General features: G+C 44.5%; 1 protein-coding gene and 1 pseudogene across 1 annotated transcript; one reads left to right on the top strand and one right to left on the bottom strand.

The window, feature by feature from the left end:
• Positions 1-1,174: 1,174 nt before the first annotated feature.
• On the bottom strand, positions 1,175-10,907 carry LOC105854817 (E3 ubiquitin-protein ligase RNF115 pseudogene; annotated as a pseudogene).
• Positions 10,906-11,389, top strand: LOC105854856 (small ribosomal subunit protein uS13-like). Its single transcript, XM_076003637.1, has one exon. It carries the CDS (start codon positions 10,906-10,908, stop codon positions 11,329-11,331), a length of 426 nt encoding a protein of 141 aa, XP_075859752.1. The 3' UTR covers positions 11,332-11,389.
• Positions 11,390-13,240: the final 1,851 nt, after the last annotated feature.

The following is a 13,240-nucleotide window of genomic DNA, read 5'->3' as shown; positions in this document are numbered from 1 at the left end:
GGGATTATAGGTGTGAGCCACCACACTCAGTCTCAACAGCTATCTTTAAAACTTTTATTTTATTTAATTAATTAATTAATTTATTTATTTATTTATTTTTGAGACAGAGTCTCACTTTGTTGCCCAGGCTAGAGTGAGAGCCATGGCGTCAGCCTTGCTCATGGCAACCTCAAACTCCTGGGCTCAAGCAATCCTGCTGCCTCAGCCTCCCAAGTGGCTGGGACTACAGGCATGCACCATCATGCCCGGCTAATTTTTTCTATATACATTAGTTGGCCAATTAATTTCTTTCTATTTATAGTAGAGACAGGGTTTCGCTCTTGCTTAGGCTGGTTTCGAACTCCTGACCTCGAGCAATCCGCCTGCCTCGGCCTCCCAGAATGCTAGGATTACAGGCGTGAGCCACCGCGCCCGGCCTTATTTTATTTTTAATTGTGGTAAAAAAAAAATCACATAACATAAAAAAACCCTAACATAAAACTTAACATCTTAACCATTTTTAAGTCTATGGCTCAGTAGTGTTAAGCGCGTTCACATTGTTGTGCAGCAGATCTGCAGAACGTTTCATCCTGCAAAGCTGAAACCCTAACCCGTGAAGCATGCCCCATTCCTCCCTCCCCTAGCCCCTGATAACCGCTATTCTACTTTCCATTTCTATGAGTCTGGCTACTGTAGACATCTCATGTAAGTTGAACATACAATATTTATCTTTTTGTGAACAGCTTTTAAGTGGCTACCTTTTCCAAAACTTGCTAAAGCAGTCAACTTAGTTTTCATAGAAACAGCAACTTACTTTGCTTTTGCACTCTTTTTCTTTTCTTTCTTTCTTTTTTTTTTTTTTTTTTTTTTGAGACAGAGTCTCACTTTGTTGCCTGGGCTAGAGTGCCGTGGCGTCAGCCTAGCTCACAGCAACCTCAAACTGCTGGGCTCAAGCAATTCTCCTTTCTCAGCCTCCTGAGTAGCTGGGACTACAGGCATGTGCCACCATGTCTGGCTAATTTTTTCTATATATTTTTAGTGGGTCAATTAATTTCTTTCTATTTTTAGTAGAGACAGGGTCTCACTCTTGTTCAGGCTGGTTTTGAACTCCTGACCTTGAATGATCCTCCCCCCTTGGCCTCCCAGAGTGCTAGGATTATAGGCGTGAGCCACCATGCCCAGCCTGCACTCTTACTTTTTTTTTTTTGCAAATACAATTCCATCTGTAAATATTAACTTTAAATTTAGAGAAGAAAAACACTCATTGCATTAATATCATGCGTTGGGGTTTCTTATGAGATTCCTAAATCCATCTACTGTGGTGTTTTTTTTTGTTTTTTTTTTTTTGATGCAATTTACAGTTATGGCAAGAAGATTACCATAGCCCTGGTTCAGGTGTGGTCTTTAGCTTCAGAAAGCTCATCGGTCATGTAGCTGGCTATCATTGCTAAATCTGTTGCTTGCAGAGGCCTCAGAGCTCTGGGTTTGCTGAGTAGAGTCCTCACCATTTAAGCTCTTCCTACATACAGGACCTGTGTCATGCAGTTCCAACCATGGTACGATACAACTGCTATGAAAGTAGTGATTGCAGGGTAACTGCTGGACTTCTCCAACTGCATAACCTTCTTTGCATACTGGACACTAAACCCATATCGACTTGTTCCTGAGTTACTGTCACTGTTGGAAGTGATGTGATCTTCTCCTTGTCAGCTAGAGGAGGCCCTGTGTTTTCCAGTTGTCCTAAAAGCTGGGTTACAATGGCATCAAGCCCTGTTTGACCCCAGGCATAGTCCCCATGGTTGGAATGCAGCACCCAGGAAAAGGGTGTGGGGATCCAGGAATCGCAGAATTTGCAAAGAATCCTGCAAAGATCTGTTGTATTATGCCTTCAATAGCTGGAGATCTATCAGGACCAGTACTTCCTGGAGATCTGTGTCTGCGAGTCACTGGTAGCCATGGAGGCCGACTTGGTCCCCAGAAGTCAGTGTGGGTTTGGTGACCCCTCTCATTGGCTCTATTATCTTGGTCCAGTGGATTGCTACTTAGAAATGGTCTAAAATCTTGAAATAGGCCGGGCGCGGTGGCTCACGCCTGTAATCCTAGCTCTCTGGGAGGCCGAGGCGGGCGGATTGCTCAAGGTCAGGAGTTCAAAACCAGCCTGAGCAAGAGCGAGACCCCATCTCTACTATAAATAGAAAGAAACTAATTGGCCAACTGATATATATATAAAAAATCAGCCGGGCATGGTGGCGCATGCCTGTAGTCCCAGCTACTCGGGAGGCTGAGACAGAAGGATCGCTCGAGCCCAGGAGTTTGAGGTTGCTGTGAGCTAGGCTGACGCCACAGCACTCACTCTAGCCTGGGCAACAAAGCGAGACTCTATCTCAAAAAAAAATAAAAAAATAAAAAAAAATAAAATCTTGAAATAACATTGTATGATCCAAATGGTCCCAGAGCTCTGCAAAATGTGTTGATGTGCTATTGTCTATCCAGCTGCCGCCACCACCTAAAAAGCAAATGCCATAAAAAACAAAGCTGAGTGTTCCAGAATTTTCTGCCTTTCCTCTCTAGAAAAAAGAGAGAGAGGAAAAAAAAGAAAAGTAAAAATATTCTTATTCAACCCCCCACTGCTAAATTTGACTGGCTTTTAAAAAAAAAATTTTTTTTTAAATAAATAAATAAATAAGCAAAGCTGAGTGGCTGCATATCCATTTTATTGCTGCACTCTTATTTTTTATTGGTTTAGTTAAGCTTAGTTAAATTATATAATTACAATAACAAGTACAAAAGGCATAAACAGTTTTGGGAGTGTGTTAGTCTGGGTTCACAAACCAGGTGGAATTCCAAAATGAGATTAAATATAACTACCTGTTAGAGAAAATTGGGAGGGACCTGGGAGAGGCAGGAAGAGACATCAGAACATCACATAAGTCTGGCCCTGAGCGAAGGAGAGAGGGAAGGAAGTAGTGTGGAAACATTTTAGACTACAGTACAATAAAGTTTTCAGCAAGGTCATTGGGGCATTCTCCAGCTAAGATTACCCCTCTTCCATCCATCTTCAAAGAATGGACCTGCCTTAGTATCCCATCCATGCTCAGCCAGTGAAGTAGCTGAGAGCAGTCCATGGGAAATTTGGCCTTGGCACAAATGCAGTGGTAGATTTAAGCAGCTGGAGTCCTTGGTTAATTACACTCCCTGCAGTCAGATTTAAGAAACCATTCTCATGGCTGCCACAGGTGACAAACACAGCAGATTCTCAGGTATCGAGTATGTATTTAGCTTGGCTGCATATAACAGAGAATGCAGATAATAATGGCTTAAACAAGAGAAGTCTTCTTTTCCTCACATAATGAGAAATGTAAAACAAGTGAGTTGGTTCAGTGGCTTTAAGATGCAGGACAGGGGTCTCTGCAATTCCCCTGGCCTTTCTCTCAAAGCTCTGAGATGGCTTCTCAGCTCCAGCCATCACGGCTGCATCGCAGGCAGCTGGAAGGAGGAAGGGCATGCCAGCTCAGTCTGCACCCCCATTTAATCAGCTTTCCAGATAGCCCTGGCCAACAATTTCTGTTTCTCTCTCACTGGCCTGAAGTGTCACATAGTCACGCCTATTTGGCAAGGAAGGCTGGGAAATGCCTTTCAGCTGGGTACATTGCCTCTGCCAATAAAATCAGGGTTGTTTGAGTATGGAAGAAAAGAAGAATGGATACTAAGGAGGGGACCAGCTGTGTCTGCCACAGCCGGTGAGCAGGAGCACGCTAGAGCGTGGCCTGCTACCAACAGCACATTCAGGGAGACTTGGGCTTCATCCAAGGCGCCCTGAAAGCAGAGGCTGTGCTGTCTGCAGCAGCACTGGGGAGTTCAGTGCAACCGTGACTCAGTGCCATGGAGGTGGTAATGAGCACGCGTCCTGGGTTATTTTTATTTCCCTGGAATGTGAGCTTCAGAGCAGGCATAGTTTTTTGAGTTGTTCACTGCCAAATCCCCAGCAACTGCAACAATGCCTGTCATGTAATAGAGACCCACTAAAAATTTTGAATAAATGAATAATAATAGTGTTGCTTTCTTCCCTGTGTATCATTTTAATAAACTCCTATCACCTGATGTCCTTGAGTGTGCAAGCTGCACAAAAGCCCCTTAGGGATCATTCTTCCCCATTGCCCATGCCACTTACTCTCAGCGTAACCTTGACATCTTCAGGGCAGAAACTTACCAACAAGCTCCTGTATCCCTTCCTCCTCCCTACCTGTCTCAGAGGAAAAGCTGTCTCCCCCACCCCTGACAGGCTAAGGCCAGCCCCCCAGCTATGCTCCGATTCCCACCCCTCTTATCTTCTTAGGGAGTTTGATCCATCAATTATCCTCTTTGCTCAGCACCTTCAACTTCTCCTTTTATCTATCCTTCAAACGTCTCCCAACAGAAAAACCAGAACTGTGATCCCTCTGTTCACTCCAGCTCTTATTTAACTCCTCGCTGGAAGATTTCAGCCACTCCCTAGGAGTGAGTACCCACTGTGTGCTGAAGATTCTTTGATTAGCCAGAGTTCTTGGCTGCAAGGGTGAAGAAACCAAATCCCAATAATATGAGCAGAAAAAGTATTTAATAGAAGAGTATCAGGTAAGCCATAAAGCTAACTCCTTCACTCCGGCTCAAGATCATCAGTCATAGCTCCAGTCAGTACCTGGCCTCCCATGCCTTTCCTGGAGCTGTGATCACCGAGAACATGTGACTGGTAGGCTCTTCAACAGTTTGTGTCTGGTTTACCCATTGGTCTCTTGTGAGCTAGTGTGCTGTAAGTCAGCCTCTCTTTCATGAATTGATAATTTTATGACCATTCATTATTTAATATTTAATAAGAAAATAATACTACTTTCCCTGCTCTTGGCTGGCTTGCTTGCTTTCTTTCTTTCTTTCTTTCTTTCTTTCTTTCTTTCTTTCTTCCTTCCTTCCTTCCTTCCTTCCTTCCTTCCTCCCTCCCTCCCTCCCTCCCTCCCTCCCTCCTTCCCTCCCTCCCTCTTTCTTCCTTCCTTCCTTCCTTCCTTCCTTCCTTCCTTCCTTCCTTCCTTCCTTCCTTCCTTCCTCCCTCCCTCCCTCCCTCCCTCCCTCCCTCCCTCCCTCCCTCTTTCTTTCTTTCTTTCTTTCTTTCTTTCTTTCTTTCTTTCTTTCTTTCTTTCTTTCTTTCTTTCTTTCTTTCTTTCTTTCTTTCTTTCTTCTTTCTTTCTTTTTTGAGACGGTCCTGCTTTCTTACCTGGGCTGGAGTACAGTGGCGTCATCATAGCTCACTGCAGCCTCCAACCCCCCAGGCTGAAGTGAAACTTCCACCTCAACCTCCCAGAGTGCTGGGCCACCACGCCCAGACTGCTTGACTTTCAGTTTTAGAAACCGAAGCTTATTTGCACCAGCGTTATGTTTTTCACTTTTGATTTCAAGGATCTGGCTGCTGTATTACATGCAACTTACCATGAAAATTAAAACATTGTTATGCATATTCCCCCAAACAAATCTTTTTGGGCCAATTAAAACAATAAACAGTCAAAATCATACTCGACTGTCCATAGAACATTTGGGTCATCTCCGAACTCAGAGATTGTTGCGCTGACCTTGTTCCTCCACGGGGCACGGAGCATCCGGCTGTTGGACTCCTTTGCACGTGTCAACTCTTCCCCGGGTCCAAGCCTCTCAGCCTCTTCCCAACCCTCATCTCTCTCTGGAACTGCTGGTGATCAGCTCCAAAATCCTGAACTCTGTAGCATGGAGAACGATCTATCCTCTCTACTTCCTACTCTCTCAAACTTTTTGGTCTCAAAACCACTTTACAATCATAAATTGTATTGATAACCCCATAAAACTTTTAAAATAGGGGTTATATCAACTAAAATTTATTATAAATTGAAAATAAAACATCTTTTAAAATATTTATATATTCATTTAAGTGATAAACTCATTACATAGTAACATGAAAGTTTGTATTTAAATTTATTTTATTTTTCAGAATAAAAATTTTTTTTTGAGACAGAGTTTCACTGTGTTGCCCAGGCTAGAGTGAGTGCTGTGGCATCAGCCTAGCTCACAGCAACCTCAAACTCCTGGGCTCAAACAGTCCTCCTGCCTCAGCCTCCCGAGTATCTGGGACTATAGGCACGCACTACCATGCCCGGCTAATTTTTTGTATATATATTTTTAGTTGGTCAATTACTTTCTTTCTATTTTTCAGAATAAATTTTAAAAAGCAGTAAAAAGAGTGGCTTGTTTCACAGTTTTGCTGGTCTCTTTAACATCTGGCTTAATCAGAGACAGCTGGGTTTTCACGTCTGCTTTTGCATTCAATCTGTCCCAACATCGCATGATAGACAACCTTTGGAAAACTTCACTATATACTCATGAAAGAATAAGAATGAAAAGGGCAAACAGGCCGGGTGCAGTGGCTCACGCCTGTAATCCTAGCACTCTGGGAGGCCGAGGTGGGAGGATCACTCAAGGTCAGGAGTTCAAGACCAGCCTGAGCAAGAGCGAGACCCCGTCTCTACTATAAATAGAAAGAAATAAATTGGCCAACTAATATATATAGAAAAAATTAGCTGGGCATGTAGTCCCAGCTACTCGGGAGGCTGAGGCAGGAGGATCGCTTGAGCCCAGGAGTTTGAGGTTGCTGTGAGCTAGGCTGACGCCACGGCACTCACTCTAGCTAGGGCAACAGAGTGAGACTCTGTCTCAAAAAAAAATTTTTTAAAAGATGCCCATCCTCCACTCATCCAACAAATGTTTACTGAGCACCTACTGAGTACCAGACACTGTCCCAGGTGCTAGAGGTGTGGCTGGGAGGAGATGGGTGACGAACAATAAACAAAGTTATGCCAGATAATAACAAGTGCCAAGGAGAAACATAAACCCAGAGCAGGAACAGGAGGTTGAAGGAGCAGACTGCTGCATAGGGCGGTCAGGGAGGCCTCTCTGAGGAGGAGACATCTATGCAGACACTGAAATATTCAGGAGACTGCCGGGGGAACCAGGGGACCAAGGCTCCAGGCAGAAGGAGAGCAAGTGCAAAGGCCCTGCAGCAGTGTGTCTGTTACGTTTGAGGAAAAGCAAGGAAGCCTGTGAGGCTTGGACAGAATGAGTGAGGGGGAGGGTGGTGGGAGGTGATGCCAGAGGAGAGGAATGCTCAAATTCTGGGCATGCTTTGAAAGGAGAATGATGATTTCACTGAATTAATGCTCCTCCTTCAGGCTGCAGCAGATTTTATTCTCCAAAAATGACCACAGCAATATTTCTAGCCCTATGTGCTCTTCCAGAACCTTGTCACTGCCCATGGAGAAATGGAGTCTGCTCCCTTCCCCCTGAACCCCGGCAGGGCTTTATGACCTCCTTCACAAACAGAATGTGGCGGAACAGACACTGTGTGTTACCCAAGGGTGGGTTACAACATGCAATATGGTTTAGGCCTGGCTCTCTCTGTCACTGGGTGCTCACCCATGGAATCCAGCCACCATGTTGTGAGGAAGCCCAGATGAATCCCAGCAGGAAGAATGCCTGGGGAGGCCCACATGGAGAGCTGAGGCTTTCAACTGACAGCCAACATCAACCAACAGACAGGCGAGTGAGCAAGCTTCCAGAGGATTGCAGCCCTAGCCTTCAGGCTGCAACTGCAGACATCATGGAGAAGAGATCATTCCTCCCCACTGTGCCCGTCTAGCTTCCTGACCCGCACAGTCTGTGTGCATGATAAATGATTCTTTTACATTTATTTTATTTTTACTTTTTTTTTTTTTTTTTTGAGACAGGGTCTCACTCTGTCACCCTGGCTAGAATGTAGTAGTGTCATTATATCTCACTGCAACCTCCAACTCCTGAGCTCAAAAGATCCTCCCGCCTCAGCCTCCTGAGTAGCTAGGACTACAGTTGTGCAACATGACACCCAGCTAATTTTTCTATTTTTTGTAGAAATGGGGTCTTGCTCAGACTGGTCTTAAACTCCTGACCTTAAGTGATCCTCCTGCCTCAGCCTCCCAGAGTGCTAGGATTACAGGTATGAGACACCGTGCCTGGCCTTAATTCTTTTAAATTTAGATAATTTGTATATACAGCAGCCTATAACTAGAACCAAGGCCTCTAAGCATCCTATGTGAGCTTTCCAAAATACCAAGCTAATTGAGATAGGCCTGATTAAAATCTTGGAATGACTCCTCAAGCTAAAGTCAAAGCTGGTGACCCTTCCAGGGTATTAAAAGAGATCTCATGAATCACTTAGCCTTCTTCCCTCCTGGTTATGAGCTGGGCAGCCCTGAGATTCAGGCTGATGGGGGAAGCAGTCTGTAAGTAGGTTAATAAGAAGAAAATAGAGGCTGAGGTAGGAGGATTGCTTGAGGCCGGGAGTTTAATACTGGTGAGGCCACGAGTTCAAGACTGTCCTGAGAAACATAGCGAGATCCTGTATCTATAGAAAAACCATTTTAAAAAAAATTAGCCAGGTATGGTGGTGGGTGCCTATAGTTTCAGCTACTGGGGAGGCTAAAGCAGGAGGATCACTTGAACCAAGGATTTGTAAGCTGCAGTGACCTATGATTGCACCATTGCACTCCAGCCCGGGTAACAGACCAAGAGCCTGTTTCTAAAAATAAATATTTTAAAAATGCTGGTGTTAACTGCTCCTTCTCCTTTGCTGTGGGAGGACCTGGTGGTTTTGCTGCAGCCTAAAACTAAACTAAACTATAATAAAACAAAAAATTAAACTAAATTAATATTAAAAAAGAGGCCCGCTGTAGTAACTCATACCTGTTATCCTAGCACTCTGGGAGGCTGGTGCAGGAGGGTTGTTTGAAGTCAGGAGTTCGAGCCCAGCCTGAGCAAGAGCAAGATCCTGTCTCTACTAAAAACAGAAAAAATTAGCCAGGCTTGGTGGTGCCCACTTATAGGCCTAGCTACTCAAGAGGCTGAGGCAGGAGGATCACTTGAGCCCAGGAGTTTGAGGTTGCTGTGAGCTAGGCTGATGCCACAGCACTCTAGCTTGGGTGACAGAGCAAGACTCTATCTCAAAAAAAATTTTTTTAATTAAAAGACATTCTTCTCCTCAAATGAAACAGAGGCCACATAAACATCAAAGACAGCCCAGAGTCTCCTTCCCCCACACCTCCCTACTGTTACCCTTAGTGGTAAAAAGCCCCTGGTCATGAAGGATTTCCAGGTGAATTCCTTAAAAGTTTCACATAAGGCCGGGCGCGGTGGCTCACGCCTGTAGCCACCTAGCACTCCGGGAGGCCGAGGCGGGCGGATTGCTCAAGGTCAGGAGTTTGAAACCACCCTGAGCAAGAGCGAGACCCCGTCTCTACTATAAATAGAAATTAATTGGCCAACTAATATATATAGAAAAAATCAGCCGGGCATGGTGGTGCATGCCTGTAGTCCCAGCTACTCGGGAGGCTGAGGCAGGAGGATTGCTTGAGTCCAGGAGTTTGAGGTTGCTGTGAGCTAGGCTGACGCCATGGCACTCACTCTAGCCTGGGCAACAAAGTGAGACTCTGTCTCAAAAAAAAAAAAAAAAGTTTCACATAAAAGTTGCAATGTGAGGCAAAACTGACCGGCAGGTGTGTTGTATTTTAAAAACATGAGTCAGGCCGGGTGCGGTGGCTCATGCCTGTCATCCTAGCACTCTGGGAGGCTGAGGCAGGAGTCAAGGCTCAAGGTCAGGAGTTCTAAACCAGCCTGAGCAAGAGCGAGACCCCATCTCTACTATAAATAGAAATTAATTGACCAACTAAAAATATATAGAAAATATTAGCCGGGCATGGTGGCGCATGCCTGTAGTCCCAGCTATAGGGAGGCTGAGGCAGGAGGATCGCTTGAGCCCAGGAGTTTGAGGTTGCTGTGAGCTAGGCTGACGCCACGGCACTCTAGCCCGGGTAACGGAGTGAGACTCTGTCTCAAAAAAAAAACCCCAAAACCAAAAAACATAAAAACATGAGTTAGTTGATGTGGTAGAATGATCACAGAGATGGCTGCCAACAAATTATCCCATCCCTGTATATGCATGTCAGACCTACCACCAAGAGGTGCTTATTTCCCTATACCCTGAATCGCTGGATAATATGTAACTTCTGGGTCTAGGCCTTATGAGGACTTGCAGCCCACATTTTACCTTTTTGGGATCAAGCCACTCAAGAAAGAAGGTTGGGAGCCAGGCACGGTGGTTCACGCCTATAGTCCTGGCACTCTGGGAGGCTGAGGTGGGAGGATCACTCAAGGTCAGGAGTTCAAGACCGGCCTGAGCAAGAGCGAGACCCCGTCTCTACTAAAAATAGAAAGAAATTAATTGGCCAACTAAAAATATGTAGAAAAAATTAGCCAGGCATGGTGGTGCATGCCTGTAGTCCCAGCTGCTCGGGAGGCTGAGACTTAACGATTGCTTGCACCCAGAAGTTTGAGGTTGCTATGAGCGAGGCTGATGCCATGGCACTCCAGCCCAGACAACGGAGTGAGACTCTGTCTCAAAAAAAAAAAAAAAAAAAAAAAGCTTGGGCTAGAAAACATGCAGAGAGAGGCCCAGCCAACACCCCCAGCCTTCCCACCACCCAACGTAAGGCACCAGACATGAATGAAGCCATCTTGAGTTTACTGGCTCCAGTCCAGCCCTCAGCTGAATGCAGCCAAGACCAACACTCTCGGAGCAGAACTGCCCAGATGTGTCCAGCCAGATCACAAGGTCATTGGAAATAATAAATCATTATCATTTTTAGCCACTAAATTTTAAGGTGGGCCAGGCGCGGTGGCTCACGCCTGTAATCCTAACAGTCTGGGAGGCCGAGGCGGGAGGATTGCTTGAGCTCAGGAATTCGAGACCAGCCTGAGTAAGAGTTAGACCCCGTCTCTGCTAAAAAATAGAAAGAAATTTGCTCTTCTACAGGAGGCCTACATGCCGCTGGTCGTGCTGCCGCCATGTCTCTAGCGATCCCTGAGAAGTTCCAGCACATTTTACGAGAACTCAACACCAACATCCATGGGCGGCGCAAAATAGCTTTTGCCATCACTGCCATTAAGGGTGTGGGTGGAAGACATGCTCGTGTGGCGTTGAGGAAAGCAGATACTGACCTCACCAAGAGGGCAGGAGAACTCACTGAGGATGAGGTGGAACGTGTGATCACCGTTATGCAGAATCCACGGCAGTACAAGATCCCAGACTGGTTTTTGAACAGGCAGAAGGATGTAAAGGATGGAAAATACAGCCAGGGCCTGGCCAATGGTTTGGACAACAAGCTCCGTGAAGACCTGGAGCGGCTGAAGAAGATTCGGGCCCATAGAGGGCCGGGCCACTTTTGGAGCCTTCGTGTCCGAGGGCAGCACACCAAGACCACTGGCTGCTGAGGCCATACTGTGGGGGTGTCCAAGAAGAAATAAGTCTGTAGGCCTTGTCAGTTAATAAATAGTTTATATAAGTAAAAAAAAAGAAAGAAAGAAAGGAATAAAGAAAAAAATTTGACTGGGCAACTAAAAATATATTTAAAAAAAAATTAGCCAGGGTATAGTGGTGCCCACCTGTAGTCCCAGCTACTTGGGAGGCTGAGGCAGAAAGATTGCTTGAGCCAGGAGTTTGAGGTTGCTGTGAGCTGAGCTGACATGATAGCACTCTACCAGGCAACAGAGCAAGACTCTGTCTCAAAAAAAAATTTTTTTAAGGTGATTTGTTACCCAGCAATAGATAACAGTCGAAAACAGTTAAAAGCTAGACACTGTCACATAAAAACATGAATTTTTTGCCTTCTTTTTGAAAACACTGGACCTGTGTAGCTCACTTGGACTTGAAGGCAGGATCTTAAAAGTGTGCTCCCAAGCCCAGTGAAGATCTGTGGTTAAAACAGGACAGCTGCTTCACAGAGGGGAGTAGTCCTCCCTGCTCCCATGACTTCCCCCAGGGCAGAAATGATGGGACTTGGTGACATCCAATCATAACTCTATTACCTCTCCTGAGGCCGGTTCACCAGACAGGTCATTAATCAGCAGGTATGCATAATTTCTAGGCAGAGAGAAAGAGAGAGAGTTCTTCCAGGAATTTTGCAAACAAAATATGTTCTTTTCCCTTGTTGAAATATATAAAATTTATCTTCTGGGAGAGTTTGTACACAGCACCTTGTGACTTACACTTCAAAACAATAGATGGCAGACACACTTGATTAACTTCATCTTTTATTTGAGAGAAGGAAGACAATTAATTACCTGGTGATGACAGGGGACCCTCATGGACATCAAGGGAATTTGCCCAAGTGTTTCCCTGAACCTGGAGGAACCCCAATTTATCCAGCTTGGGACTCTGTCCTGGGCTAGCAGGCTGGGGAATGGATGTCCGGAGTGATCTGTGAAAAATGCTGTTCCACTCTCACCACTGCAGGGAGGTGGGAAAGGGCAAATGTCAGGAAGAGAGGTGACCCAAGAAATTGGGAACTATTTCCTGGCTTCTTCCCAGTACTCTAGTCCCTAGGGGCTTCTACTGCAACAGAATCACGTTGTTTATGAGCCTGACTCAACAAGATGTGAAGGGAGAAAAGCTCTATGTATGTAACATTCAGAAAAGCTGATACAGCCACTCCCCACTGAAATGAAGCAGAAAATGTTCAATCACACACAATCAAAATAAAACTGCTGGGTTCCTGCCTGTCAACAAACAGCTGGGCCCAACAGCTCAGGCTGTTGTTTTTTTTTTTAACACTTCAGTATTCTTTAACTTTTGAATAGAGATATTCTAATGCTAACATTTTATTTTTATGAATAACGGCATTCAAGTGTTTGCTGATATTGCTGCTAAAAAGCCTATAAAACATTTCCCATTTTACCCCTCTATAAATAACTGGTAAAATTTTAAGTTCACAAGAAATTTTCTAGCATATACATTATAGAGATTTCAATGACTCCCATATTTCAACAGAAATAGAAATCAAATACATAAATACAAAGTAGAATTACACTGCTTAAAAAAACATTAGAAAAGGTAATTCAGTTTTAATTTATTTTCATCACTTTTTCTTCATGATCCAGATATTTTAAAATGCAAAGAAATTAACTTTCAATGATATATCAGGGACTGGCGCTAAAAAATCTTGTCAGATTGCAAATGAGTTATACAAATGAAAATATCAAATGGAGATCCAGTTATCAAAATGAAAGCACTCAACATATTAAAAGTTCACACATATTTATATAGAGCACATAAAAAAGTCAGCTTGCTAACCAACTCTTGTGATTTTTTTTTTTTTTTTTTTTGAGACAGAGTCTTGCTTTC

The sequence above is a fragment of the Microcebus murinus genome, chromosome 6, assembly GCF_040939455.1.
Source record: "Microcebus murinus isolate Inina chromosome 6, M.murinus_Inina_mat1.0, whole genome shotgun sequence".
Lineage (NCBI taxonomy): Eukaryota > Metazoa > Chordata > Mammalia > Primates > Cheirogaleidae > Microcebus > Microcebus murinus.
Note: the sequence above shows the minus strand (reverse complement) of the source record. Positions and strands in the feature narration are given on the sequence as shown.

Bases quoted from the DNA above. Each gene is read 5' to 3' on its own strand.
- LOC105854856 (XM_076003637.1), top strand. From the start codon at position 10,906: ATGTCTCTAGCGATCCCTGAGAAGTTCCAGCACATTTTACGAGAACTC.